Genomic DNA, 27,907 nt, shown 5'->3' with positions numbered 1-27,907 from the left:
GCTTACGAAATCGTTCTTTCCTCTTCCCCTGTAGCACATTGTACCACCAGCCACCAAACACAGCATTTTAAAACCCTTCTTACTCTGAGTAAGAGTAAGCACACGTAGGGAGATAGACAAGTCTTTTAAATTCTTGAATATAATCTCTCTGCTTATCAAGGCTGACAGGACGAGGTCTCCAGTAAGGCTGCAAGTTCAGTCCTCACTCCTTCCCAGCCCTCAAGTCATCAAGCAGAGGGTAGGGGTGATGGGGGCCCAGAAAATATGGAATGGGCCCTGACCCCCTTTCTCTTCCTGTCTGTCTCGGTATTCATAGAAGCTTGTGTCTGCGAAGATGGCACATTGTGTGTGTGTGTGTGCACACGCACACGTGCACGCACTGTGATGATGGCAGGTGCTGTGTCCCTGAAGCATAATGACTTGGGACAAAACAGCAGAAAGGGGCAGGCGGCTCGAGAGGAGACGGCCAATAAACAGGCACTGCATTGCACACTTTATGGGCGAAGAGAAGCTGGAGCATCACGTGATTTTAGAAAACTACTTGCCAGGCACAGATGGTCTCAACACAGTGCAAAATTTAGAATCAAGGATGCCAAATTAGCCACATGATTTATATAAAACCAAGCACTACAGTTTTTGTTATCTTTAAAGAAGAAACAATTTTGTTGAGGGCCCAAATGGAGAAAATAACTCTTCAGCTGTATGCTGACAGAAGACCTGAATAACCGCAGGGAGAAATGCCACCTTAGGAATATCTCCTTTGAAAGGGGGCTAATAATACAATATTTTGCAAGGACCACTGTCTGATAAACAGCTGACTGGCTGAAGACCAGATTAACAAGCTCATGAGTTGTAAATATAACAACTGTTATAGTTGTTTACCACAATTTAAAAAAAAGTGACTGCATCATTGACAGCCACGAAGAGTCCTGGAGTGAGTCCAACAGTGATCCTTTTGCAGGCACATACACCTGTGGATGTAAGTGTGTGTGCATTTACACCTTCTCAGTACACACACTCAGGATCATTTGACTCTTTCTTGGGCAATGCACAGTTGCATGCATATCTGAGGAATTTGCCCCACCGTTGTTGATAAACTAAATTTCCTCTCCCACTGCCACCCCCAAAAGTCTGCACGCAGAACTAGGGTAAGCAATGGATTCAACAGAGAAGCAACTCACGACTCTGCCCAGAGGAACAAGATGGAGGAGCACCCAGGGCACTTCCGCCTTCTCTCCTGCATCTCCATTTCCCTACAGACTGGTCTTCCAGCTCTTTCAGGAGAGTTCACTTTCTGGAACCTGGTGGCTTTCTGTGTTTCTTACTTCTGGATGCCCGAAGAGTGATCAGCTGTGCATCAGGCTGACTGCTGCTGGGTATTTGTCATTTTTCCTACTAAATTCAAGGAGCCACCCTAGTGCAGGCCACGCTCACAGCTCAGGGCTGCCAGTGGTCCTTAGGGCTTGGCTGTAAAGCCGCCCAAGAGGATTTCAGGAGCTGCTGGCCAAGTTTGGTTTGAGCGACCTGGGGAACTGCAGTGAGGTTATATCAGGTCCTCATGAGACAAGCACGTGCACGTCAATCAGCAATAACCACGTTTGCGTCTCCAGGGACGGCTGATCCAAGAATAACGTCCCGTGTCTCTGATTATAGAGCCCACTTATTAATTGCTAATTCTTATTTTACTGAAAAAGCAGCCTTGCAATCTACTTCCAAGGGGTAAGGAATTCTCTACAGTACCCTCCTCTCTCCCCACTTTTCCAAATCCTAGATACCTTGAAGAAGTTTGTGACTGTTCCCAAATTGAGTATTACTAACTCTTGTCTTTCCGCAAGAGGTGATTCCCCAGGTCAACGATGATGCTCCTCATGGACTGTGTTCTAGACCCCTGCTCCATCCCTCACATCAGCAAGAAGCCAGGTTTCTGCTCTGCCCGATGGGAATCTAAAGATGAGGGTTGTCTCACAATTTGCCCAAATTTCATTCTCACAGTAAAGGAAACATTTTTTGAGAAATGACAGTAGTTTTAGCAGAACTCAAAGAACTGGACACGGCAATAACTATAAACACTTTAATTTCAAAAACAAAGGTGTGTGCAAGTGTTCTGTGACACAGTAAGGACTGCTTGGCTTGGAAAACAAGTGTGCGTTCCTGTGAGGCATCTGGGAGCCCCGGGTGAGGCGTGGCTTGTCGTAGGAAGTCGCCCTGACTGTAGGTGAGTGTCAGGTCGGCTTCCTGCTCTGCCTTGCCTTGACCGCTGCGCTCCCATCGCTAGGTATTGTCGTTTCCTCCACAGGGTAGTATAGACGTGACTGCATGCACTAAGTTTCTTCAGTAAAGCTGTCACTGGTTTATACTTAACATCTGCATAAGTATTATAAAGAAGGGAGACTGACTTCATACGCAGATTTAACCTTAGCGCGTTTGCCCAGCTGATGGTGTGACACGTGCTGCTATTCATTTTTTTCATGGTAACAGTAATGTATACAACGCCAATTATTTAACATGCAGTTGTCTTATTTTCATCAGGGCAGGAAACATTTAATGTGCTCTACTTTAGTCATTTGAAGATATCACATGGCTTCTGTTTGAATTTTCAAATTCTGGAAAGTGCCCTGTGCCTCCCGCACTCTGCAGCTCTGGGGCAGCGGGCGAAGGAGGCGCAGCGCCAAGGTTTTTATTTCCATCATGTGAGATATTTTTCAAGAACCTGAGATAAAGTTATTCTGTTTTCTCCAGCAGCTCTCATTTCTCCACAGGAAGGGCCTCCCAGGGATGGCAATATTTGCTCGGTTTACTTTTGGGGAGCACAAGGGAGAAAAAGAAAGGCGAGGCCGTGGGGGACTCCCTCCCCTGAGTGTGCAGGTCCCTCCCGGCCTCGGGCTCCCTACTGCTCATCAGAAGCACTCTGCTGGGAAGCCGTGTCATCTAGGCCCATGTCCTCCTGGCTTGCTCTTCTGCAGATCACCCCGAGGGTCTCTGCCAGGGCCTCAGCCAGGCGGTGGTCGTGAAGCTGTCCCTCCTCGGTGGCCTCAGTGGGTTCACATGGCTCCGAGAAGTGCTTCCAAAGAGAACAGAGAACACTTACTGCCACTTCTACCTACCACCCGCACTGCTGTTGGTATTAACCGCCCATGTTGCAGGAACCTGAGGTCAGATTCTGAAGTCAGGCCAAATTACAGAGAACCAGCGGGCTGGCCACATGCAACCGAAGCCACGGATCTAACCTGGTGGCGGGGAGGTGCCTCTGAACGCAGGGACCTTTTCTCAGGTAGTCTGGACATGCTGGGAAGAGATGACCTTGAGTAAAAGGTCATTTGTGTGCCTGGGTTTCCTGGGTTTTGGTCAGTGTCACTTCATATACACTTAGCCCCTCTCACGAATGCTCAGCCCTGCAGCTTTGACCCCGAACAGTAATACAGAGGCTGTTTTATTCTGGATGCATATAATCCCAAGGACTCACTTGTCCATACTGGAGAGAGGGAAAGAGAATTTACCAGAATCCCAGAACTAAACCCACAGACTGTGTCTTCAGCACAGATTGGGGGTGGGAGAAAGGTGTGATACTGTGTACATTTTTATTGAGGATGTGAAAAAAAGGGAGGGAACTTTGTTTATACTTTAGTTATCTAACTAAACTCAGTTAAAACTCCTAAAGTAACCAGAGTCCTTGCACTTGGCCTGTCTGGCCTGGGGACTCTAGGAAACCCATAAACCCTGCCCTGAAAGATGGCACACCACTGCTGCAACCCCATGGCTCTTTCTAGAGGGTTCCTGCCAGCTTGGTTTCACGGTGGCTAAGTGTGGCTGCTGTATTGTTTTCCCTGGGGGGAAAGCACCTGGCTGGAGGGCTTCTCCCCATGGCAGGGTCGGGGGTGGGGGGAGTATAGCCCCATCACCCCCTCGGAATAGCTGCATCTGGAACCAGAAGCCGGGCAGGCTGTGACTCTGGTGCTTTTTAAAGAGCATGATCTGCAGGCAGGAGAATGTGGGGAATCTCCACCCTGACACAGATTTTTCCCTTAGTGTCTCCTCTTTTTCCCTCCCTACCGCGGTACCTAAGAGAACTATTTATTTCCTCGTGAAGCTCAAGTATTCGTCTAATGTCAGCTAGCTTGGAACTCTGGATAAGTAACAGACTATTTGGGTGAAGTCCTCAAAACTCTTTTTCTAATATTTAAATCCATAAAAGTAGAAGGTCATCTCAGCGGCTTTAAAATTAAACCAGGTGGACAGGAATCAATGATAATCTAACTCCAGTGGTGATGTGTCTCCTTTCCTCTCCCTCAGGCCAGACTAAATGCACAAAGAGAATGAAGGAAAACACATTCCCACTGCCGGGATGAGTGAAGCTTCCTGCTCGCATCCCGGGTTCAGGGCTAAGGAGAACAAATCTGCTGAACTGGCATCCGGCACCCCCAGTAACCCCTGCCTGGGTGTCATTACTTCCAAGACGAATGCTGTATATCTTCTCTGCCTAGGAGCGCAGCATCTCTTGTCTAACTACCTGTCATCTGTCACTCAGGAATCCCTATGGGGAAGGTGACGGGAGTCTTCAGGCAGCTGGATGAGCGTCATCAGGCCAGGAGCCCACACCCCACCTGGCCCACCCTGCTGAGCCCCTTACCCGTGTGGCCTGGCTGGCTGCCCTGGCCGAGGGGCCCATCACGATGTTGACGCTGCTGGACGACTGAGTGTCACTGGTGTTGCCCCCCTCCGCAGCAGAGAGTCCAGAAATGACGAGAGCACTCGAGAAGCTCCTCTTGCCAAAGAGGAAGCTCAGGGTGGAGCTGGTGGACGAGCCCAGGCTGGACCTGATGAGCGCCTCGGCCCGCTCGCGGACACTCAGGTGGCCGGTGGTCGTGACAGGTGGGGGCTGCGAGTGCAGGGACGCGGCCGAGGTGTGTAAGGAGAGCCGGCTGCCCGAGAGCCTCTGGGCTAGCTCGTGGACTGACGTGGACGTCTGGAGGAAGGCCTGGTGGCTTTCTAAGTTGGGGCCAGACGAGCTCAGAATGGGTGGCCGTTGGCCTAACGCCCCTGGTGCCTGGACAGACTGACTCCTGCCTTTCCTCCTCCCTTTAAAAGAAAGCAGAACAGGTTGCCAGAGCAGGTGGTCACCGACGTTGGTGTCGGCACAGTGCGATGGTGCCCTGCTCTGGCTGGGCTTGAGGGATCCGGGTTGGTCCATCACCTTCAAGGCCAGGCCTGAGAGCTGGAAGCCCCACTGCAGGTCTCGACCGAGGCCTTGAGAACTGAGGGGTTGACCCCAGGGTGCCCGGCAGCCCAAGCCTCGGGTGGGAGGTGCTGATGTGGGGAGCAGCGGCTAGGATGATGGATCCTTCTGATGGCCCAGGACTCCGATGTTTTTAGCACTAAAGTCCCGCATCCCTGGAAGCCCCCAGCCCTGGCAAACCAGGACGATACCAGCACCATAACTTGGCCTCACAGAGCAAATCCGATTCTGTTCCTGCTTCAAGACCTGGGCTCCTACGCTCACCTGATAAGCAGTGATAAAAAGAAAACATGCAGGTTTTTATCACTTTTAGTTGCCTTAAAAAAAGGTAAAAAAATGTGAGACACCTTTGTTTTCTAGAAAAGTTTTCCCTTAAGATCAAGATCTTTAAGAGGAAGTCCTCGCAGGCCCCACATACTGGCCCGGCCCAGGCCTCAGTTAACACGTGTGTGGCTCCCACTTCCCTCGTGCCAGCCCTCTCCTGAGGGGTCCCTCCCAGCCCAGCTCATGCAGAGACTTGTCAAGATAAGGCCATCTTTGACGAAAGGGACTGGACTGTCCAAAGGTTTGGGCCTGTCCACGTCTCTGGAAGAAGGACTTGAAGTGCACATCTCATGCGTGACCTGCCTGTGCAGCTCCGCAGCCTAAGCAGTTAGGAGGAAAACCTGTGCTCACTACAACGCTGAGCTGCTTAACGTAAGCGCCAGTAATTACTAGGGTCTGATTTTAAAGTATTCTTTTGAAGGGAGCAGCTAATGACATCGCCGTTCTACCAGCTGCTTTGTCGCCGTTTCTCCTGAAGCTGCTACAGTCGGGCATTCAATCAATAAAACAGAGGAGGCCGAGGAGTGGATATGCAGAAGGATTGCCCAAGCATTTTCTCAAGTCCCACCTCGCCCCAAACGCCCACATTATTAACGGCGCATCTGATGATTCTAAAATATTTATGTGCGTCTGGAGGAGGACCCGAGAAGAGACACATCTTTTCAGAGGTAGAGCTCCTTAGGGAACAAGTGTGAAAATGGAGATTCCAGGGAACCCCTGCAGCCCCGCTCCTCCCCACAGCAGCTGCAAGGGCCCTTCTGCCTCACACTGACCTAAGTGCAGTGTGGACACTGTGATGGTGGGGTGCCCATTTCCAGAGGGCATGTGTTCCCACCTGGCCTGTATGCTGAGAAACGGGGTGCCCCCCATCCATGGTGCTGTTCACAGGGCTGGCCTGACCCTCCCGGGATGAGTGTGGGCAGCCCCTGGCATGGGGCCCACCTGAACGGTCCTTGCTCAATAGTTGAATAAGTTACCCTTTTAGAGGAAAGAAATGGAGGAAAGGGACCCTGACAAATCAGAATTAAGAACGGAGACAGTGATTTGTTAGTTTATTCAGAATTTGGCAAGGCCAAACATCTGTTTGTGATTTATACCATAACGCTGATTGCTATCCCAAAATACTCCACATTCATCCGCAAGTCAGTGATATGATGCTGGACAGAAGACCACCCTGCTTGGTGGGGAAATGTCTCAACTGATTCCAGAAACAAAGGGATGAAGAGCCTTCTGTGCGTCAAAGGGGAATGGTCTACCTTCTATGCAAGATGAAGACCCCCTCCCCAACTGCATTGCTTCAGATTTTCTTTTTGATTTTTGGTCACTCTTGATTTTTTTAAAAAAGTTAATTTTGCAAATGGAACAAATACGAAACATGCTAAATGCATTTGTGCTACTCAGGATCATTATTTTATAGTTTAACTTATTTCCCAATCACTTCATTATCAAATTATTAGTGTTTCTAGGGAAAACCTCCATAGACGCTGGGTTGAAATTCCACCCACATACAATGCCCTCTTGGTTCATTATCCTGGCACTATTCCTTCATCCTTGGCTGTTATCTGAAAGGTTATGGAGCACATCCTCAGCCAGGAGAAGAGCAGAGTCTTCCCCTCCAATTTGGGATTCAGGTTAGTTATGAATCTCTAACTGCTCTCAGCAGTAAGACACCGGCCTCCACCAACGGGCCAAGTCCCCTTCCAGCTGGACATACACTTTCACCCCAGAAGAGGGCTGCAGGTTGTCAGGCCACAGTCGAGGCTGCATAGTGAGAGTGTGCCAGCCCAGCATGAAGTGCGGGGCATGCTGAGGAGCACACACACAGTGTGGCCGCCCTTGGGAGAGGGACCCCAGTCCCCTGAGATTTCGTCAAGGGCCCAGGATTGAGTTACTCAGCTGGGAACTGAGGCAGGGACAAGGGAGGGAGCACTTGGGTCCCCAGTTATGGGCATTGAGCCTTGGCACTGTGAGTAAAACAAGGGCCCTGTTATTAGAATTTGGGTCGCGTTCATCCTTCAGAAGTGTTCAGTCATTGCTTGGTGGCTCAGCGGCTCTGTCAAGCCCCGCCCACAGAGTCAGGTGCTCCCACTCCAGCCCTGGGACTCCCTCCCGCATGGCACTTAGCACACGGGTCTGTTTGCATGTGTGGTCTTACCAGGCCCCCTCCACCATCCGCCCTGCCTCTCTGAAGTGACGGGCGATGACTGCATTTCTACAGGCTCAGCACACAACACACTGACTGGCAAATAAGGGGCAAGAGGGACCAACCTGTACAACTGACTTTGCGTTGAAACCTCAAGCTTCTTAAATTCCTGATTGGGAACAGAGTTAGCCCCAGAAAGTTGGGAGTGGGCAAAGGCTTCTTAACCTTGACCAATAGAACCCTGTGGGAAGCTTAAAAAATGCTTTGACCTAGAAGCTCAGACCCCAGGTGTGCACCCACAGTCTGAGGCTGGGGCCTCCACTGTGGCCTGAAGGGCAGGCTACAGGCCAGAAGCTGGGAATGTGATTTCCTTGTTCCATGGTCAAGTTCAAAGATCTGGGAGCAGGAATATCCTCCCCATAGCTGGAGAACAGCCTCTGACTTCCCTGTGCTGGCTGAGCAGGCTCCTGGCTTCCTTTCTGAGAGCTGTGTCTCTCAATTCACAGTGGTTTGATTCAACAGGAGGAGGGCGAAAAGGAGCCAGACAAGCCCCATGGCCGAAATGAATCCCACTCTCTCTGCAGCACCACAGGAGGTTCCCTTCAGGAGTGCTGCCCTGTTGGGAATGGAGCATGGGAGGCCTCCTGGACTGCTCTCCTTCCTTCAGGAGTGGTCAGGCTTCTCGTCACTGGCTGCATTGTCTGTGAAAGAAGTCCTTGGAGGCAGGTACAAGTGTCCTGGGGCAGGGCCAGCCGGCCAGGCAGGGGCTACTGTCTACAGGGCCTCAGTAACTGACAACTTCGTGCTCTGACCCCTGTCAGAGCCAGACACCATCCCTAAATGCCCGTACTGTCTGCATCAGCTAAGGAGGAGGTCGACATAAGGGGGAACCTGGCCAGGCCTTAGAGGGCCATGAGCCCCCGGGGGCAACTCTCCTCTCTTGTGTATCACAGACACGCTATGAGCCTTTGTTGTTTATCAGGTGCTGAGGGTCCCCAGCAAGGGAGCCCTCAGGAAGCTTCCACCTTTCTGCACGATGGTTCTGAGTCCTGGAGCTCCAACAGGCTGCTTACGAAATGGGGCATGTTTCTAACCACGGAGGGATGCGGAGATGGGAGACACAGGTCCCGTGCTTGTATTGCCCACAGAGAGCGAGCAGGTGCGATGAACCACAGCGGAAGGTGGCCAATGTCCCTGGGTGGCTTTAACCACAGTGGCAGTAAAAAGAAGGTGATATTTAACTTTTCCAGGGAGCAAGAGGAAGACGTGTCTGTGTCCTGAGTGTGGGGAGGCGAGTTGTCCCTCTCCATACTATCTGGGGCCTTTCCAGGGACCTGCTGTGCCCAGGAGGTCTCGGGTTTCCCTGCGGTCTTGAGGCTTTCCTGGGCGTCCCAGCTGCTGGGTTCAAGCAGATGTCCCACACATTGCATCCTTTAGGGCATAAGTTTGCACTCCAACCCTGTCCAGTTGGCCCTCTGGAACGTGTGTTTTGCTTATGCTCAGCTGTGAAACCCCCAGCGAGTGTTCGAAGAGACTCGCCACAGGAGCCCTCACTCAAGGTGGAGCCCAGGGCTGCTGCTGAGCAGGGGCGTGTGGGGAGGCTGGGCAGTCTCTGCATCTACCTGGAGCTTGGGCAGGGTGAGGGGGCAGGAGGGGCAATCCCTGTCATCCAACCTCGGGACTTGTGCCCCTCAGCTCACTGGGTCCCCTCGGGGACTCTGATGCAAATGGTCTGAAAAGGTGGCTGCTCTTCAGCACTTGTGTCCTTCAGTGGACCAGTCGGGTTGCATCTGGAGACAGCCTGGCTATTCTAGGGGTGGGGAGTGGCCTGCAGGGGACCATGGGTGTGGTCCTCAGCTGCCTTCTGGGCTTCCACTTCTTCCCAGTATTATGCCAGCTTGATGTGGCCAGGGGTCTCTCCCCAAGGCATCACCAGGAGAGCATTCAGTCTTGGGTTTCCTGGAGAACCTTTTAAAGATGTGAAGTCGGGGTCCCGGTGGGATTCTGGCTGGGGGCTTGGGGCACCAAGGACAAACCAATAGGACCAGCAACTCTTGGCTCCGGTGCCCTTGGCTGTGATGAATGAAGCTAGCTACAGCTGGAGTCCCACGTGGGAATTCTGTGACCCAACGGCCTGACACACTAGCCCTCTAGTGAAGCCTTAGTGGGAGTGGCTAAATTTAGCCCTCTGAGTTGGGGAGAGGGAACCATCCATTCATTCATTCTACTGGTGTCTATTGAGCACAACGCCACCTTGGACCTGAGTGGCCAGCTGGCCCAGCACTTTAGAGGACCCACTCGGGCCCTCCTCCTGCTACACTTCCCTACCCAGAGACAAAGGACATGCTGACCAGCCCCCATAGACTCTTGCTGGGCCATATGCTAGGTGACTGGAACAAATTCCCTGCCCAAATTGAGAGCCTGCACAGACCTCTTCCCCAGGCTTCCCTCCCAGGGTGGACCTTGGGCTTTCCTGCAGGCATGTGCACCCGAGGCCCGGGGCAGGGGCAAGGGCTGCTGTTGGCAGAATGTGCACATGGACATGTAGACTAGGTGGTCTACACATGTGTACAAGGCCCCTTGCCATACAAGAAGGAGTGGGGGAAGAGTGGGCCACGGTCTCCACATGTGCTTCTGTCCCGGGGCCTGCAGAAGTTAGGGCTGGCCTGACCAAAGGTCCACCATGTGCTGCACTGTCCTCAGTTCGGGCGGCAGACAGCTCACAGGCCTTGACCACAGACAAGCAGACACAGTGATTGGTGGGGCAGGGCAGAGCCGGGGGAGAGCTGGGTGGATGGCTGGTCAGGGGCCACTCTGGTAAGGTGGCATTCGATCAGAGACTGAGCGAGTGAGCAAAGAACCATGCCAACACTGGGAGAAGCACGTCCGAACGAGAGGAAGCAGCAACAGCAGAGGCCCTGAGGGGGAGGACGCTTGACAGGAGTGAGGGACAGCGAGGAGGCCCGTATGGCTGGGGCAATGGCAGCCAGCAGGAGTGGGTAAAGAAGGTATCAGAGAGATAGCAGGTCATGGAGAGCCCTGCAGACCAGGTGATGGCCCCCTAAATTCATGTACTGAAGTCCTAACCCTCGCACCTCAGAAGGGGACTTTATTTGGAAATAGGGCTGTTGCAGGCGTCATTAGTTCAGATGAGGTCACACTGAAGAAAGAATGGGCCCTAATCCAACATGACCGTGTCCTCATACAAATGGGAAATTTGGACACAGACGCACGCAGGGAGACGCCACGTGAAGATGAAGAGATCAGGGTGATGCTTTCACAGATAAAGAATGTCAAAGATGGCCAGCAAAGCTCCAGCAGCTAAGACAGAGACGTGGAACAAATTTCCCCTCACAGCCCTTGGGAGAAACCAAATCTGCTGACACCTTGTTCTTGGACTTCTAGCCTCCAGAACTGTGAGACAATCAAATTTCTGTTGTTTAAGGCACTCCGTTTGTGGTACTTTGTTCCAGCTGCCCTAGCAAACGAATACGGATCTTCCTTGACTTATGATGGGGTTATGTCCTGATAAACCTACTGTAAGTTGAAAATATCCTAAGTGGAAAATGCATTTAATACACCTAACCTACCGAACATCATGGCTTAGCCCAGCTACCTTATTATGCCAGGAATACTGACATTAGCCTACAGCTGGGCAAAACCATCTAACACGAGGCCTGTTTTATAATAAAGGGTTGAATATCTCATGTAATTTATTGACTACTGTTCTGAAAGTGACAAACAGGATGGGTGTCTGTACAGAATGGTCATAGGTGTATCTTGTTCACCCTCGTGATAGCATGGTGATTGGGAGCTCCTGCTGTTGACGCTGCCCAGGATCACACTGCATATCGCTAGCCCAGGGGAAGAGAAAAATTCAAAATTCAAAGTACAGTTTCTACTGAATGCGTATCATTTTCACACCACCATAAAGTCAAAAAATCATAAGTCGAACCATTGTAAGTCAGGGACTGTCCATACAGGCTTATTCAGGGTGTGATGGGAAGGCATTATTCAACAGAAGAATGAACTGAATGGACTTAAGTTGAAGTAACATCACTCTGGCTGCTATGTGGAGAAGAGAGTTATGATTTTGTGCAGTTGTCAGGGCTGCATGAACAGCCAGAGAGAGAAAGAGAGCAAGAGAGAGGGTTTTCCTTTGTTTGAACTGGGGAGGCCAGTGGTGGGCCTTGGTCCATCTCCTTTCTCCCCCCAGCTCTCTGATCCTCTGCAGGGGGCACCCAGTGTCAGGATAACTCCAGGGAAGTGCCTTCTTTCTGCAGGCATGTCAGCTTGTTGAGCAAAAAGAGGGCCTTGTCTGTCCCTTGCCCCCTGCCCCCCGCCCACAGTGGGGACCCAAAGGAACCCCAGCTGGCTGCTTCAGGAAGAAATGGGTGCCAGCATTGCCTGCCTGTGGGCCAGAAGGAAGACCAGTTGTAAGAGGAGTCCTTGCCAGCCACAGGACAGGACAGGGACAGGAGAAAGTCAGGCGGGGCAGGGACACTGCCAGCAGCACAGATGGTGGCGCACTGGGAGCGAGTGCAGTGTTGTCGCTCCATCAGCTCATTCCCAGACTAGAGGACAAGGTAGCACCTGATGAGGAGAGGCATTCCCAGGGCTGGATGACCAGACCGCGTACGGTGGTTAGGATCACAGGTTCTCGGCTCGCCTTGCCTGGATCCGAATCCCAGCTCAGCCACTTACTAGCTGGGTGAGTCTGGGCAGTGACTGAACTTCTCTATGTCCCAGTTTGTTCAGCTGCAAGAGGAAGATGGGGAAAGCGCCTATCTCTTGGAGTCACGGGGAGGATTAGGTGATCCTGCAATTGTGAGCCACTCAGGACGGTATCTGGCACACAGAAAGCACTGGATGAGTGTTACTTACTGCGTTTTATCACCGCAGCAGGGGTGCAGCGAGTGCAACCAGGGCACAGCAAGAGCAGGAGCTGTGGCGAGGCGGGTTTCCTTCAAAGCCGCGGGTACTTCGCCGAGGGCTTCCCAAACTCCCCGGAGCAGGAGGACACTGGTCTCAGAGCCCGGGGCAGACTCAGGCTGCAGGTGGGGCCAACAGGCACCATGTGTGCCTCGTTACCTTGTAAAGTACCAGAAGCCAGGAGTGCCCTTGGTAGGAGCCGTTTTCGGAAGTAATCATAAAAAATTTACAGCTGGTTTGGGCTCCGGAAGATCCTGCTCCAACATCTGCCACAAAAGCCTGTGGCTGCTCCCCGCCCCAGGCCTCTAGCATAATTGGAGGAACATTCACTACTGACAGCATCAGGAGAGGAAGGAAAACTAGCTTTCCCCAGGCCAAGCCAGTGCTGGCACCGTTCTACCCATTAGAAACAGAAGAGGCATCTCCTAAGTCAGAGGCTGGTCCAGCACACCCGTGTCCAACTCTAAAAGCCCGTGGCCCCTCCGGCCAGGCTCCCCATGACTCCACCTTTCTCTTGTTCAGACAAGTCACCTGGACATTACTAGCAAATGCCAAACCCTCAGGCGTCTCTCCATTTGGAAGCTACCTCGCATTTTCCCATCTGGAAAATCACTTATGTGATTTTGAAACATACATTTCTCATACGCTACAACTGTTAACTAAGCAATGAGAAATCCTGGCCTGAGAGCTAGCCACGCACTGGATGCCTCTGGCGGGGCAGGTGCTCTGCTCAGGGCTGAGGGCAGATGGCGCTGGGCTGGGGGAAGTGGGCCCTTCTCCCCTGAGAAGCTGGAATCAATTACTTTGCCCATCTATCTATCTACCCACCTATTTATCTATCCACCTCTCTCTCTCTTTTCACCTACCTCTCTCTCTCTCTACCTACCTACCTATGTATTTTCCTTCATTCCTTCCTATCTAGCTATCCTCTATCTTCTAACAATTTATCTATCTTCTATCTATCTATCTATCTATCTATCATCTATCGGTCTAACTATCATCTGTCTCTATCCCCCATCTATCTATTATCTGTCTGCCTGTCTTTCTCTATCTCCCTGACTATCTGTCATCTCTCTCTCTCTCTCCCTCTCTATCTATCTGTCTATCTATCTATCTATCTCTCTGTCTATCTTCTGCCTATCTCTATATCTATCTACCATCTGCTTCTGTCTATATAAATCCTCACTATTTCAGTTAAATCCTCAGCCTTGCTCTGAGTACGTCCAGGAGGCAAGGACTGTTCCTTGCTAACGCATTCAGTGCAGAGCTGGCAAGTGGATCATGTACAGTGAGGTGCTTAATGAATGCTTCTGGATGGTGAGGAAACACTGAGGCCAAAAGGCGAAACCACTAACAGGCTTTGAAGGGCAAAGCCAGGCACTGATGGGCTGGCGGAAACCAGGGCAGAGCATTTGTCTTTCCTGCATCCACCTGGGTGTGTCCTCTGTGAGCCCTCAGGGTCGGCTTTTCTAATCCAGCCTATCCTCCTTCCAGTGGAGCGGGGTTTCGGAACCTCATCCATCTTGTCAACCCTAACTAGGTGGGCGTTAGTGTAAACGTGATTTTAAACTTTAAATTTGGACCAAGTCACCTCCTCCATTACCCTCTGCGGGCACCCTTCTTCTCCCCTTTTCTTATCCTCTGAAATGTCAGGTATAAGTAGAAGAAGGTGAGAACTAGAGAGAGGCAGGGAAGGGAGGGCTGGAGCCTGTCTGTGCACACACACACTTGGAGAGGGTGCAGGGGTCAACCTGCAGGAAAACGAAAATGCCATCATGGCGCAATAGCCATGACACAGCGAGACACAGAAGCCACGTGATCAAATGATCACTGAATGAGTAAGAGAAGAGATGGAAGAAGTGACTACTGGACAGATGGACAGACAGAACGATGCCTGGCTGACGTAATGGATAGAGACAGATGGATAAGGGATAAAAGCTGACTCTAACAGAGTTTTTTCCAAGCAGAACCTACAAGAGTCAGTAAATTTTGGGCATCCTTTGGCTCAAGACTGATTTTTCTTGCAAGAAGCTCTTAGAGATTAGAATGACAATATAACCCATGGCATTGGTCACTGGGACCAAAGGCAGCTTTATCAGTAACCAGGAGACCCCTGCAGCACCCACCTGTCCTCCGTGTCCTTGCATGAGGTGACCAGTGGTGAGTCCCAGCTTTTCTGGGCTGTTCTGTGCTGCTCTCCTGGCTGTCAGCACTCGGGGCATTGCTGCCACCTGCAGGTGGGCCCCCTGGTGGGGCCCCCCCTCCATCCACATCTTCAATGTTGCCCCCGTGGTGCTGGCCAGCATCGCAGTCCTTCCTCACTCTGTGGGAGGAGAAAGGCTTCAAGGACTCTCACCCAAACATTTCCAATACCCTTGAACGTCCACCACCTTCATGTCTAAGTCAGGATCAAAGACGACACTCTGCAGGTGAGCAGCACACCTGGGGAACAGGTGGAGAGAGGGGCTTCTGTTTCCTGAAGCTCGTTGTCTAAGACATGAACAAACAGCACCAGGACGAATCAGCAGCATCTGAACCTTCCACAGGAACCCTCAGCTGTGAGGGCAAAACATCTTAGGATTCCTTCCAACTAACCAGAGACATTATTACAACCAGGTAAGGGGACTTGTTGGATGAGAGATGGGTGCCGGGGGAGTTCAGGCCTGGTTTTCTGAAACTGATGTGGGACAGTTACTCCTGAAGACCCATCACCTCTGCTGCTCTGCAAGAACTCAAGCCAGCTTCTCAGCCTGTGTGAGTGTGAGGGGAACAGATTTTCCTCTGTAGGAGGTTTCCCACTGATTGGTAATCTGAAACTGCTTCGTGAAACGAATGACCTGTCAGATGACACTGGGTAGGGCAGTTTCAGTCACAGGAGAAAACAATGACCCACAGTGGAATTCTAACCAGAAGGATGAGAGCTGTCTATGCCCCCACCCCCTCCCCAGCACCCAGATAAAGGCGTCTATTGTAAAGACCCACCTTAACCACTTGGTTAGGAACCACGTCCTGATGCTGTCCAACGTGACCGGCCCACTCCAGATGTTCTTCAGCTGCCTGTGGGTCCCTAGATAGGATGTGGTTAGCGGGGAGACGTACATGGGGTACCCCAGGGGCTGATCACAGGAGGAATTAATCAAGTTTCGTAGGACCTGCTTATTGTTCTGGATGCTGCCACGCTCTGGGTTGCGGTTGCGAAGGAATATGAGCTCCTGCTGCTGCCCGGCCCAGAGTCCTCGGACACATTCTTTGTTAACCTACAGGTGGGGAAGGAAGAGGGGAGAAAGGCAGATGGTGCATGTTTTCCAGTCTGTTAGTTTAACCTACAATGAGGGAGCAGGGCTCAAGGTCTGAATAGCTGTGACTACAACTGGCCTAAAGCTCTTTTCATAGTCAAGCCAGAATGGCAGTCGTACAAGATGGATACGCTGCCATTTTCATGGGGAAACACAGCAAGTAAAAGAAAGTACATTTTGGTTTCAGCCCAGTGGTTTGAAGCTAAATGAAAAGAATCACTGGGAAAGAAGTGCTGGGGTCCAGGAATAACTGGAGGAATTATTGGAGAAAGGTCTAGAGTTTTAGAGAATTAGAAAGTCTAAAAACAAGCTAGATCCTGACCTTCATCTACACATGTATCTACCAGGACTTCTTGCCAAAGCTCTCACCTGCGTACTGGTTCCCTGAGGTGGGAAGTGGCCCTGGCAGGGGAACGCAGCCCCGCCTAGCTCCTCTGCCCGCCTCTGCTTGCTGGCCAACGCTCCTCTGAGCCTGTGTCTCTGTACAGAAGATGCTGGCACAGGGACTCGAGCATTGCTGCTAACTGCTGTCCTATTGCTTCCCACGTATTCCCCTAACTGGAGACTTGTGCCAACCCGGGAAGTATGGCCACTGTACCTTGATCACCTTGAAGCTCAGGAAGCTTCTGTGGAGCATGATGACCTTGTACTCATCGGTGCCCTCGTCCACCACGTGCCGCAGGGTGAGCAGCTCCTCCTTGTTGGAGAGCACCGCGCCCCTCCAGGCCGGGTCACCCTCATGGCAGATCACCACTTTCTTCTCAAAAGACTGGATGGCCTCATAGAGGACCACTGGGTCTTCATACTCATCAGGACAAGTGAACTGGTCCTGGGGGAAAGAAGTTCATCCGTGGGCTCCATGAAGACAAGAGAGCCAATCCTTGGGTAAGCGTGCAGATGGCGACTTGGCCAATGACCTGCAAAGCCAAGTCCACTTCCATGTCGCACTCTCTCCCTGCTCTTTTTCTGAGCCTTGAGCTGGAGAGAGGACACTTCCTCATTCAACTGCCCTAACCTCTGGAATGTACCTAGGGAAATGTGGCTTAGGTTCCTATGACCTTTCAAAACAGTTTGGGCCCTTCTGATATGTCATTTTCTCTGGACAATTCCCCTCTTCCATCCTAGTGGATATCACCACCTCCTAGCAGCTCCTGAGGGCAAGTTGCCACTGGCCAATGCCAAGAATATCCAGGTGGCCTCAGTGCTTTAGTAAGCTAAGCAATAAACCCACCCACAAATGTCATGCCAAGAAATGGAACCATATTTTTGAAAGGTCATTTTTCCCTAACGTTTCAGGCTTACACTTTTTTTAAAAAAATGGATTTTTACCTGGTGAAGCTTCAGGGACATCCTGATAGCTGGGGCGACAACTTTATGCAGTAAGTCCATGTCAGCAAATACCCACTCGTCTCGTGCTGTTATTCTAAAGTCACCTTTGAAGAGGGTGTGAAGACCATACAGGAAAGAATCCAGGCTGTAAAATAAAGTCTGAATGACTGTCCCTTCACCCTGAACGTACAGTGTTCAGAATGTTGTCACTTTGAGCAAGGTCCAAGTCTCCCATTTGTTACGTCAAGAATGATCTTAAATCTACAGGCTGGTCCAGCAGGTACTACGCCTGCCCTTGCAGCCTGCATTCAGACCCTCATGACAATTGGCGGAACGGTCATCTTCAGTAATTTTAGGAGCCAATGAAGTACTTGATCCCTACATGTGACAGTAGAGATAGATCTGGCCAAACATGGACGCACTCAATTAGCGGGCTGAGACAACAGGCTAATCTATTCCAATGATCCGCCAGGTCTCCACTTCTCAGGAGGGGCGGGGCCAACTGTGGGACAGCCCAGAAGCTTTTATTTTTCTTTTCCGTCTTTCTGGATATCACTTTTGGACTATGTTCCTCATAATAAAAACTGGATTCTCCCACAATATGGAGAGAGAAAATGAAGCCAAATGAAATCTCAAATTGGTCATTTAGAGTCTCAGAGAACGTCCACTTTCCAACTCCACCCATTTTTTAATGATTAGGGGAAGAGGCATAAGAGAGAGGTTTAAACAGAATGACCAAAGGATCTTTCAGGATTATACAGGTTTCTGCTTCTGGGTTTTTCCCTCTTTGCTTCCATTTCCTGCATGTCTTTGAGCATTGCCCGCATTGGGAACATGAGAGTCACTCAAAGGAAATCTTACAGGGTCTGGGTCCTTTACCTTCTGAGGAACACAGGGAATCCGGGTTTGGGGAAGTGACTCACCCTGTACTGTGAGGAGAGGAAAACCAGTTATTCCTTTCTCCTTTCCCTATCTTTCCATTAATATACTCGATCACCGATCACGCCGCCACCTCTAAAGACCTGGCCTCTCCCGTCCCTGAGGGGTAGTTGTGAGGCAAGTACGAGAAACAGCACCCCTGATAGGGTGGAACTGGGACAGACTGAGCAGGAAAATGTGTGTGAAAGCATCTCTGAGGATGGCTGCTCATAAGGATTTAATGAGTTGGCTTACAAGCAAGACTTTTGATTCAACACAGCGCAGGAGACCTGCACATCAGGGAAATAGTTCCACTGATTGCTATTTTAGCATTTCGTTGCAAAAAGCACCACTATCATTAATTTCCTTCTAGAACTCCCTTGAGAGAGAGGCTGAGGCTTCGAGTCAGAGCAGACTGTGGGAAACGGAAGCGGCCAGGGTATAGTCAGGGTACTGTGTCCTGCAGGAGCCCAGAACCTTCCAGAAAGAGTTCCAGAAGGCAGCCCTCCTGAAAAGGCTCCCCCCTCAGAGAACAAAGACTTCCTGAGGCTGTGAGCCTGAGCAACTGCCTAGGACGCACCGAGAGGGGAGTCATCAGACAGCAGAGCCAGGCTGCAGTGGGGTGAATGCCAAGTGAAGCTTTTGAATAACGGGTACTCTCTGTACCAGGTGAAAACATTTGAAAATGCTCCTGTCGTCGGTCAGGAGCTAAGTACTGCCAAGGGAGAGCTGAATCGTAAAGCATGAGGGGGTTTCTTCTGGAAAGGATTAGAAACGCCATGTTGCTGGCCCGCACATTGAGAAGACACCCCTCCACTTGTAGGGATGGGAACAGTGGCACAGGCAGCTTAAGGAACTCGCCTGGATACCCAGAGCAACGTCCGCAGACAGAACAGAAGAGCAGGAATCCCAGGCCCCGGGCTGCTGTTTGCTCAGCAGCAGGTACAGGGCAAGTGCAGACGGCCCAGTTACCAGGCTCCCTGGGAGCCACTCCACAGTGCCTGCGTTCCCATCCAAGGCCCCCAACAATAAATGCTTTATTGTCATTTCTGTTTCCACAGAAAAGTGACACATTGTGACACTTAATGCCGTTCCATTAAAATGATTCTCAATGTGGAAAACAAAGCCTGCATCAGAATCCCAAGATTGGGGGTATTCTCCCCAGCACCTCAAAGGTAAAGGCATCTGAAGAGGAAGGTGTTTCATTACCAGCGTTTTATCCTCGAGGGGATGAAGACAAGGAAGGCAGAGGGATGTGTCAAGCTGGGGAGGCCGCTGAGGGGAGACAGCAGGGGTCTGCAGGACACCTGCAGCACATTTCGGATTTGGAGCTTCACAGGGCTTTGTCTTTTTAAGACTCTGCTGAGAGATGACAGGCTCCCACCCCCAGGCCAACAGCTGGAGTGGGGAAATAGTGTCCCATCTGAGTCAGTCGAGGTTGGCCTTGATGGGGACTAAAACAGCCACTACTCGGCCCCCTGCTCCCTCCCTCACCCCCAGCCAGGTCCTCTCCTCCCATCCATCATAGTCTGTCAGCCAGGCCATCAGCAGTGAAGGCACAGTCGTGTCCAGTTGTGTGGGATTACGTAGGGGACAGGGCAGGGCAGGCCCCAGAAGAAACCTGACACGTGTGTAATCATTGTTAGAGAAGCAGATCCACACAGAAACCCTAAGACTGTGGTGTCAGGATATGGATGAGCTTACATGGCACCACACAGGTGCTTAAAATTTAATAAACAAAAATAGCATGAAAATATTACCGTCTAGTATGATGATGAGTAGTGGGTACTTGCGTGCGTTTTCTTTTTAACTGGAAAAGGCTGGTCTGTATCGCTCAGGCTGTGACACTGCACCACTCAACCCAAGAACAATTCTATCGCTCTGCCCTCCACTCCAGTCCGTTCGAGGGGGCCACGTCTGCACGCCTGCCTTGTTAGCCCCCTGCCCCTCTTCTGCAGGGCTCAGTCCTTGTTCCAGAGAGTCAGGACTTGAGTAACGGTCTTGCCTTTGGAGCTGAGTGTGCATGTGTGCACGTTTGTGTGTACACACATCTGCATGTGTGTGTTGGAAAGAATATTCCAGCCTCGGCTTCAGAGTGACTCTGCACCTCCAGCAGACACCAACAACCATAAAGCTGGGTCTCAGTGATCCTCTGACAGTACTAACTCCTGTTCTTGTTGTCTTTCTGGTTCCCCACCCAGTTTGCTATTATACAATGACGTAACCGCTGGTGATGCACACAGATGAGAGGCTGAGCCCGTCAGTACTTAAGAGCAGTTCTTCACAACCTTCCTGGAAATGGGCGCTTTCTGGCTTTGGCTGTTACTTGCAGAGCTGGCCACTGCCGATACTCCAGCTCACGGTTTGCCCCAGGCCGATGCTTCAACAGGTCCAGGCCATTTCAGTATCCCCACCCATCACCTTTCACAGCAACGACAATTTGAGGATGCCCAGTTGAAGCACAGTCGTCTTCCCTCTCTTGTGTCTCAGTTTTCTTTATCCACAGAGGAGTCCTCAGAGCTCTATTCGAGCCAGAGATCCCCTCTAAGCCTTTCTTTGGTTCAAAATTACTGACCAGTTCAGCCCAGTTATCACCAGCACCCCCTCTCACTGATTCTCAACTGGTGCAATTTTGGCCCCCGGGGGATGTTTGGCAATGTCTGGAGACATTCCTGGGTGTGACAACTGAGGATAGTGTGGCAGTGCTACTGGGATCTAGTGGGGAGAAGCCAGGCAGGGCTGCTGCTACAAGGCACAGGACAGCCCCCGACAACACAGAACCATGCAGCCCAAATGTTAATAGTGCCTCTGCTGAGAAACCCTGCTCTTTCATAAAAATAAGAGTGCCATTGGAGGACACAGATTTTAAGTTTTGGACAATGGGGCCATTATCTTGGATACAGCTTTAATGAATCTGATGATTCAGAGGGAAACAACTTTAACGCTGAGATAGTTTCTGCAAGACTCCCAATGGGCACTCCATAATAATGACAGATTTATTCACTTTAGTTAATTTCCAAACAGGCCCATACACCATGTGTTTACAGATCGGCATTGCGAAGGACCTTCTGTTGCAGCGTATTGCCATAAATGGTGCGCTCGTAGAACATATGCAAGCAATTCAGTGTGATTCGCAGGCGGGGTTTCCCGTGTTTGCTAATTGGTAACGGAGATACAGAGACAGTATGTGCTTGTTACCTAAGTCCGTATCCTGGCTCAGAGAGCATCCCCACTTCGGCAGCAGCACCATGCTTCACACTCGCTTTATTCCTCTCTGTGGAATCCTGCAACTACGCACTGGTTTCACGGTCAATTCCATCACTCTTGACCACACTCTCCTGCTAAAGTTCCCCAAACAAAAACAAGGTCCAGGTCACCAGCACCACCTCTGAGCAACTAGAAGTGAGGCAGAGAAGGACGATGCTGTGCATTTGTCTGGTGGTTTGTGGACTACTAAGTGTTTTCCATTCCATCAGTTCATCTCATGGTTGTGGATGCCTATACAAGATATATCATGATGACCCTTTCATATAAGAGGAAACAGGCCGGAAAGAGTTGAGAACGACGATGAGACAGGTGGGAACAAATATGCAGTATCTCATGTCACACTGAAGAAGCATTGGAGCAAACTCAGGGCTGCCTCCCGCCTACTTTCCTCTATAGGAAGCAGAGTTGCTTTAAGACGTGGAACTGGAGCCATGTTCTTAAAGGCCAGCTCAGAGGTCAGTCGGAATGAACTAACTGCTTAAAGGCTTCAGTGGAGCCATACAGTCAAGATACTAGGAGTTCTTGAACTCACCCCCACCTCACCTTGCTGAGGTCGATCGCCAGTAATTTTCCAGTGTCTAAATTGCTGTAAATACTCAGCCCACATCCTGAATTGACAGTGTGTTTCTCATTCTTTCATGCCCTCTTTGTCCAGGAAGTTACCCTAGTGGCTTGAAAATCAAACCTGGTTTGGGTCCCAGCTCTCTGCTACCTGGTGAAGAGCACTCGGAAAGAAAGCAGCGGTGTCCCCCATGTAGCTCCAAGATACTTTATTTGGTTTTAGAGTTCTGGCACCACACAGAGAGGCAGCATATGACCCAGCAGAGCTGCAGAGATGAGAGCCAGAAGCTCCAAACCTAAGCTTCAATCTTGGCTCTGATACTCGGGCAAGTGTCTTGTCCTCAGTATCACCTATTTCTTTCTGTGTCCCTCCTTAGGATCAAGCATGTCCAGGGGTACGTGGAGGCTGGGTGAGGGGCTTGCTAAGCAGGACTCTGGAGTCTGGCATGACTCTGCCATGGTGAAACATTGCACAGATCACTTCTCTGTGCTTCGAGTTTTCCAGCAGTAAAAGAGAGCCATTAATACCTGCCTTATCTTCTCCCATGCCTCGAGAGAGGACAAAATGCATCAGCTCATGTAAAGCACTTAGCACTGTCCCCAGTACAGAGTGAGCATATCGTAAATGTTCACTGCTACTGTTATTTTTATTTTCACCTTGAACTGGTTTGCACAGGCAATACAAGCTTTGGATATAAATGAAGGATGTTTATACTGCAGAATCTCATATAATCATTAGAAAGCAATCATGTGGCTGAAGGATTTCAGTGATATGTTTTCACATAAATCCCAAATAAATTGTGAAATCATAATTCCCAAGCAAGAAATAATTAAAAGGTAAGATTTGGTGAGGAGCTTTTTAAAAATACATTTGACCTCATCGTGTTATAAGGCCCAACAGTTCTATGCTTCTGAGCCTCCATATCGATGGGATCAACTGCTATTATCTAGTGCGGAAACCTTCCTAAGGCCACCCTGAGGACCAGTGTCAGGTTGGCTGCAGAGGAACCAATCACCTGGCAGCTTGTTCAAAATGAAAAATAGATTTCCAGGCTCAATTCCCAGAGACTCTTAAGTTGGCGGTTTGTGATGGGGCCTGGGGTCTATATTCTTATCAAGCTGCCCAGGTAATTCTGAGGAGCAATGAGGTTTGGGGCTCAGGGGACAAGAGAACCTGGATGTCTTCTAGAAGTATTCAGACATTTCAGAGAAGCAAGGGAGCTGGGAACATGGACACCAGGCCAGGGTAGGAGAAGACTTTCCCACACGGTGTTACAATTGAAGCTCCCAGAAATTCTTGCTCCTTCTTCTAGGTTAAACATTTTTTTCTCTGCTTTAAACTTACATATTTTCCCCATGCTCCAAGATTCGGAATTTACCTTGATGCCTCACTTTAATCTCCTAGGTCAGGATCTCGCATCATGTTTACTTTGTCTGTTTTTGTTCTAGATTCTGATTTCTGAGTTTTCAGCCCCAGTCTTGCAAGTGGACCTTAATCTCTTCTGCAAGATGATCCAGTATGACATCTGGCCCTAGTTTGGGGCCTCATCTCCAACAGAAGATTGGGAGGAGACACCGAGCTATGTCCTGCATTTCTAAAGAGCACTATCTTCCTCAGTCCACTGTGGGTGAGAGGGGTGGGTAAGTGGTAGATGTGACCTCAGACCACAGCAGTGACCTCCTGCCACAAGGTCAAATGTCAGGGCTCTCCCTGTCAGCCTCCCGCACAGGGCCTGGCATAGCACATCTATGGCTGGCTTGTTTGCCTATCATTTTTCAAGGTTACATTTATCTTGACATTTTCTATCCTCTTGGAAGCCTAGTCTACTCCAACAGTCAGTAAAATTTCTTCTTCAAGGAAACACGTTGCTGCCGTAAAATGCAGCCATCTTCTCACCTTTTACCTCTATAAATGGACCATCAGCCAGGATCTACTCATCACCTTTCACGAACTTAAAGACAGCAATTAAGGCTTCTCTTAGCCTCTGGAGTCAGTGACACCATTTTGACTTCCTATTAAAACATCCCTTCAGGGGCTGGCCCTGTGGCCGAGTGGTTAAGTTCGCGCGCTCCGCTGCAGGCGGCCCAGTGTTTCGTTAGTTCGAATCCTGGGCGCAGACATGGCACTGCTCATCAAACCACACTGAGGCAGCATCCCACATGCCACAACTAGAAGGACCCACAACGAAGAATACACAACTATGTACCGGGGGGCTTTGGGGAGAAAAAGGAAAAAATAAAATCTTTAAAAAAAAAAAAAATCCCTTCATATCTGTATGCCTTTATTCAGTAGGAGACACAGTTCTCCAAAGGAGATACGCCCCAAACTCCAAATTAAAAAAATTATCAGTGTTGCTTGTCACATCCACATTAACCCATTCTAGCTCCAAAAATATCGACATTTTATTTTAAGACTTTTTTATACTCTTTCGCCCACCTACATTCAGATTATCATTTAAGATGATTCTCAATTTATTCATCCTCCCTAATTTTGCATGCACATATTTTTCTGTCTTAAGAATTGTCCATCAGAGTTATGTCACTATTGTAAAGTCAAAATATTTCCCCAACAAATCCATCAAATGAAGCAGAGCTTGTGACTTTGCTAGGCCGCTGTATAAGACTTACCTGGGGAGTCAGTGTTCAGAAATCATCTGTTACTCTTTAACTTTAAATATGTGAGAATGACATGTTGGGCCTCATAAAGTACACCTAAGGGCATACTCCTGATTTCAAAATTATACAAGGATAGAGTGCACGTGCGCACACACACACACACACACATCATGAGCCACTCATACTTTGAACTTAGCTATAACCACACCAAATAAAATATTAGCAAATTGAACCCACCATTGTATAAAAAGAATACTATATCATGACCAACTCTGTCTCAGAATTGCAAGGATGTTTCAGCATGAGGAAATATATTAATGTAACCCACTACATTAATAGATTCAAGGAGAAGAATATCATCTGAACGTGTACCCATAAATTTTAAAAGAATTCAGCATCCTTTCCTGATAAAAGGTTTAGCAAGCTAGGAAGAGAAGGAAACTCCCTGACTTGATAAAAATGGTCTCATAGGAACCTAAAACAAACCTTATAATGCTAAAATATCGCTTGTTCCCATTAACATCTGGATTAAGGCAAGGATGTTGTGATAGGCAGAATAATGGCCCCTCAAAGATGTCTATGTCCTAATTCCTGGAAACTGTGAATACGTTACCTTACGTGGCAAAAGAAATTCTGCATACGTGATTAAATTGAGAATTTTGAGATGGAAAGATTATCCTGCATTATCTGGGTGAGCCCAATGTCATCACAAGGGTCCTTAAGTGAAAGAAGCAAGCAGGAGAGGTAGAGTTTGAGTCAGAGAGAGATTTGAAGATGCTACACTGCTGGCTCTGAAGACGGAGGAAGGGGCCAGGGGAACGTAGGCAGCTTCTAGAACAGGCAATGGATTCCCCTTCAGAGCCCACAGAAGGAACACAGCCCTGAGGACAACCTGATCGTAGCCTAGGGAAACCCATTTTGGACTTCTGACCTCCAGAACTATAAGATAATAAATTTGTGTTGCTTTAAGCTACCAAGTTTGTGGTAATTTGTCAAAGCAGCAATAGGGACCTAACACAGATGCCCACCTCCAACATTGCATTAGAGGTCATAGCGAAGATAATATGAAAAGAATTGAGCATAAATTTTGGAAAGAAAAAAATCAAAATTGTCATTATTTTCAAATATGTCTTTCCACCAGAAAATCAAAGAGAATTACTGAAAGACTATGTTTATAATGGAGTTTAGTACAGGAACCCAGAATAAGATCAATTAAAAAAAAAAAAAAAACACTTTCTGTATACTAGCAGTAACCAATTAGAAAATATGATGGAAAAAAAATTCTGTTCATAAGCACAATAAAACTATAAAATACCGAGAGATAAATCCATTAAGAGATTGCAAATCTCCAAAAAATGATAAAATTTTACTAAAAGACATTTAAAAACACTGAGTGGTTACAAAGATACACCATATTATTGAATGATGTTTATGTTTTCCTCATGTTAATTTGTAAATTCTGTATAATCTCAATCAAAATTCCAACAGAGGTTCTAATAAAATGTGATTCTAAATTTCACCTGAGGAGAAAATGAGCAAGAATAGCACCCCACCACAAAACTATAAGAGACAAGAAAAAAGTAAAGACAGGACTGGGCTTATCAGATTTCAAAATGATAGATCACTCTAGTAAACCAAATAGTATGGTTTTGTTGCAAGAATAGAGAAATTGATCACTTTAACAGAAGACTAAAGCCAGAAGCACACCACTTACACATGGAAACATAGTATATGGTATTTCAAGCCAGTGATGATTTTAACTAACTAATTGACTAAATAACTAATGAGCTACTTAGCAAACACTGTTGGACTGTCAGCTATCTATTTGGGGAAAAAATTGGATCCCTATCTCCCACTGTGTATGAAAGTATATTCTATGTGGATTTGTTGGGAGCCAATACTCTTTAGATCTCATTCTCCAACATGTCCTACTGGGAGAGCTAAGAATGCAAGGCCCAGGCCATTTCTCAGGGCGAACATCCTTGAGGAATGAAGTAACATCTCTCTTTGCTATAAAGTGGCTGGTTCCCTGAGCTCAGTGGTCTTTCCTGTAATGGAGCATGGGTGCTCTGCATCACCCTCACGGGGTTGGGGGCAAGGGGAACTGATACAAATATGCCGATGCTCATCCTGCTGCTGTGCTTTGAGAAATAAAGTCATTTGTCTCTGACCCAGGAGTCTCATGTCCTCTTACAGAATCCATGAAACAGTAACAAGGTAGCTAATAAGGGGAGTAAAATCAAATCCCAAGATCTGTCAAGATTCAAAAGCTAAAGAAATAAAACTATAGAAGTAACAGAAGAAAATAGGGTCTAATACTTTTATATCCTGGAGCTGCAGAAACATTTTAAAGAAAAACACAAAATCCATAAATCATAAGACAAAATTTAAAAAAGATGTCATAGATAAAAATAAAAGACAAATGCACCTTGATAGAAAATATTTTTAACACATAGTAATATCTTAATATGAGAATAGCTCCTCAAAATCAGTAAGTACCTAATAAAAATGGGTAAAGCATATAAATGGACAGACAATTCACAGAAAAAATATGTGACTGATAAATACGTAAAAAGGTTCCTACCCTCACTATTAATAACAGAAATGCAAATTCAAATAAGAATGAGATCATTTTTCACTCGTTTTCACCCATGAAACCAGAAAAATGTAAAAAGACTGAATACCCAGTATTAGTGAGGGTATGGCAAAACTCTTGGTGAGAGTACAAAGTGGGCCGGCTTTTTTGGAGAGCAATCTGACTATATCTACATAAATTAGGTTTAAAAATTTTGAGCTGTGGAACCAGCTTTATAAGAAATGTAGAGCACAGCTGCTGGGTTGAAGCCAAGGTGGGGGCTCTGTCAGGCTCCAGCCTCCCCTTTGCATGTGTCCCTTGTCACTCCCCACAACATATCCAACTAAGTCAGAACTTCAAGGACTTTAGACCCTGAAACCACTGGCTTAGGGCAGTGTGTAAAATAAGTTACCTTTTGTAAGACAAAGATTGAAATGAAATCATCTCATAGGATTTGACTGTGGTATGGGACCCCTCGGTAAAGTGAATGAGTCCCGGATCATCAAATCTTCCCCTAGAACACCAAGAGTATTACTCCCCAATTTCTCTCATCACTCTGTTTGGAACAAGTGGAGCTGACACTGAGTATCAGAAACTGTCTGAAACAAAGAAAATCCCATCAAAACAAGGTTTAACAAAGCAGCTGGTTAAGCATGGTGCTTAATCAAGGAGAAAATAAATAAAAACAACTAAGCAAGAAATACCTTGATGAG

At 48.7% G+C, this 27,907-nt stretch overlaps 2 protein-coding genes across 12 annotated transcripts in view; one reads left to right on the top strand and one right to left on the bottom strand.

Annotated features, from left to right (window-relative positions):
• Positions 1-24,227, top strand: part of NTPCR (nucleoside-triphosphatase, cancer-related) — a 66,521-nt gene extending 42,294 nt beyond the window's left edge. For 4 of the 10 annotated variants that reach the window (XM_070614835.1, XM_070614857.1, XM_070614767.1 and 1 more), the window contains one exon: positions 4,291-11,412. The gene's annotated coding sequence lies outside the window, so the exon portion shown is untranslated. Of the gene's footprint in view, positions 1-4,290; positions 11,413-23,452 lie in introns of those variants that run through there. The other 6 variants (XM_070614870.1, XM_070614780.1, XM_070614822.1 and 3 more) reach the window with 2 other exon arrangements.
• PCNX2 (pecanex 2) overlaps positions 2,058-27,907 on the bottom strand; it is a 281,662-nt gene continuing 255,812 nt past the window's right edge. Inside the window, exons 29-34 of one of the 2 annotated variants that reach the window (XR_011538712.1) lie at positions 17,258-17,402; positions 16,527-16,757; positions 15,615-15,889; positions 14,759-14,955; positions 4,628-5,497; positions 2,058-3,061 (exon numbers count right to left, since the gene is read on the bottom strand). Coding sequence is in view for 1 of the 2 variants with exons in the window: in XM_008527506.2 (XP_008525728.2) it covers positions 2,888-3,061; positions 4,628-5,076; positions 14,759-14,955; positions 15,615-15,889; positions 16,527-16,757; positions 17,258-17,402 (1,471 nt within the window). In the remaining variant the exon portion in view is untranslated. The remainder of the gene's footprint in view (positions 3,062-4,627; positions 5,498-14,758; positions 14,956-15,614; positions 15,890-16,526; positions 16,758-17,257; positions 17,403-27,907) is intronic. The other variant, XM_008527506.2, reaches the window with a different exon arrangement.

This window comes from Equus przewalskii, chromosome 1 (genome assembly GCF_037783145.1).
Source record: "Equus przewalskii isolate Varuska chromosome 1, EquPr2, whole genome shotgun sequence".
NCBI lineage: Eukaryota > Metazoa > Chordata > Mammalia > Perissodactyla > Equidae > Equus > Equus przewalskii.
Note: the sequence above shows the minus strand (reverse complement) of the source record. Positions and strands in the feature narration are given on the sequence as shown.